Genomic DNA, 1,770 nt, shown 5'->3' with positions numbered 1-1,770 from the left:
TAGAGATGTAACACTAGAGGAATGGGATAAAATACCACCCAATCAATAGCCTCAAGGCCAAGGGTTGCAAAATGGATTTCAAATTGGCATGAACTGTAGCAAGATAGTAATTAGGGAGAGCTCATTTTGAAGGGATGAATGTCAATAAATGTAGATCTACAGGTTTCACTTTCAACATTGTGAAACTGCCTCCTATTCCTCTCATTTCACAATGAAAGGCCTGTGGAACATATCATGAGAGACCAAAATTTCTAAACAGAAAATTGTAGATTGTTTAAGTTAAGCTGCACTCAAAAAGGTTGATCAATGTTATTGCTTTTACACTTTATTTGGCAATCGCTTGTTTCTTTTAAATGGTAAAATAACAAAATACGAGAGATTTATCTTCTCCCTTGTTTTCCAGGAAAAAACGTTGAGCATGTTTTTTAGCCGTTCAATTAGATTTTCTAATCACATTTTTATCATTTTCAAATTACTGGGTTATTTAAGCTTTAGGGACTTCATCACGTTTTTACCTCTAGAATATTATGGGTTTTTCAAATTGGCTCTAGTTTTGAATCATTATCACGAAACTGTCCCCGGTCTCTGTCATGGTTTTTTTAAGTGTGAAATGGAATTTAAAAAAAAAAACAAAAGATCTATGGCTGCTAGCTGCAAGAAGCAATCTAATTTTCCTGGCGCGTTTATTTCTTTTGTATTCTGAATAAATGTATCTTATGCCCACTTTTGAACAGAAAAGAAGAAGAGGAGGAAGAAGAAGAAGATGATGATGAAGAAGAAGAAACGGAAGCAGAAAGAACAGAAAGAGATGCAAGATATGATTGTCATAGGTGGGAAAAAAGGTCAAATTCCATAACATTTTAGTTCAAAGTAGCCAAAACCTAGAACATAGACAAGAAAACCAATGATTTCCTGGTAGGAAATGCAACTATTCATTTTGATAAAGGTGGAATATATATATTTAAGCATCTGAAACATGCATTGTTGTGATATACATTTGGTAGCCAACAGAGGTTTAATTTGTTTGTTTTTTTTTTTTAAATTTATTTTACAGGTTAGACAATCTCATAATTGAGGCAATTACTACCTTGAGGGAACCTGGTGGCTCTAATAAGACAAAGATTACCTCATATATAGAGGTAGTCTTCCTTTCACCAAATTAAGACATTTAACTTAAGTCGAATCCCTTCCTTCATTTTCTCATCAATGCGAGGAGAAAATGAAAGGAGATGGTTGTTGGTGAAATCAATTGATTTCGATCTCTTACATATTTAGACTTCGTTTCTTTATTAAATAAATCGGTATAAGCTTTATGGATTTATATTCATGATGCTAGTGCTCATCTTCTGAAAACAAGGGGCAAAAACGGCTTCTGATTGGTAACTATTAATTTTTGGATTGATAGGAGAGTTTTATTGATTATTCTGAATCCTTGGTGACTGATTCAAGTGCTCATCAATGAGTAGTTAGTTCTCAATAATCGACTGATTCAAGTGACATTCAACATTTGTCAGAAACTTTGGTACAATTTGTAGTTATGTTTTGAATCACCTGTGGCTTTTGATGTTATAATATTTATATCCTTCTTTTCAAGATCTTCACCCTTCTCTTTTTCTAATTACACTTTTTCTATGTCCATTCGAAAAGTTAGTTGCAACTCCTTACTTTGTGCAGGGGCTTCCCCTTTGGATGTGAAATCATATTTTCATAATTATTCTTCCTGAAATTGAACTGTATTTGTCTTTGCTATTGTTGAGTTCTTTTTTTTTT

At 33.1% G+C, this 1,770-nt stretch overlaps 1 protein-coding gene across 2 annotated transcripts in view; it reads left to right on the top strand.

Annotated features, from left to right (window-relative positions):
* Positions 1–1,738, top strand: part of LOC111786598 (telomere repeat-binding factor 1-like) — a gene marked incomplete at its 5' end in the record, with an annotated part of 3,284 nt that extends 1,546 nt beyond the window's left edge. The window contains 2 exon segments of one of the 2 annotated variants that reach the window (XM_023666832.1): positions 735–842; positions 1,055–1,738. In XM_023666832.1, the coding sequence (XP_023522600.1) occupies positions 735–842; positions 1,055–1,163 (217 nt within the window). 2 annotated transcript variants of the gene reach the window in all.
* Positions 1,739–1,770: the final 32 nt, after the last annotated feature.

The sequence above is a fragment of the Cucurbita pepo genome, unplaced genomic scaffold (genome assembly GCF_002806865.2).
Source record: "Cucurbita pepo subsp. pepo cultivar mu-cu-16 unplaced genomic scaffold, ASM280686v2 Cp4.1_scaffold002100, whole genome shotgun sequence".
Classification (NCBI taxonomy): Eukaryota; Viridiplantae; Streptophyta; class Magnoliopsida; order Cucurbitales; family Cucurbitaceae; genus Cucurbita; species Cucurbita pepo.
This window is presented reverse-complemented; position numbering and strand designations above follow the sequence as displayed.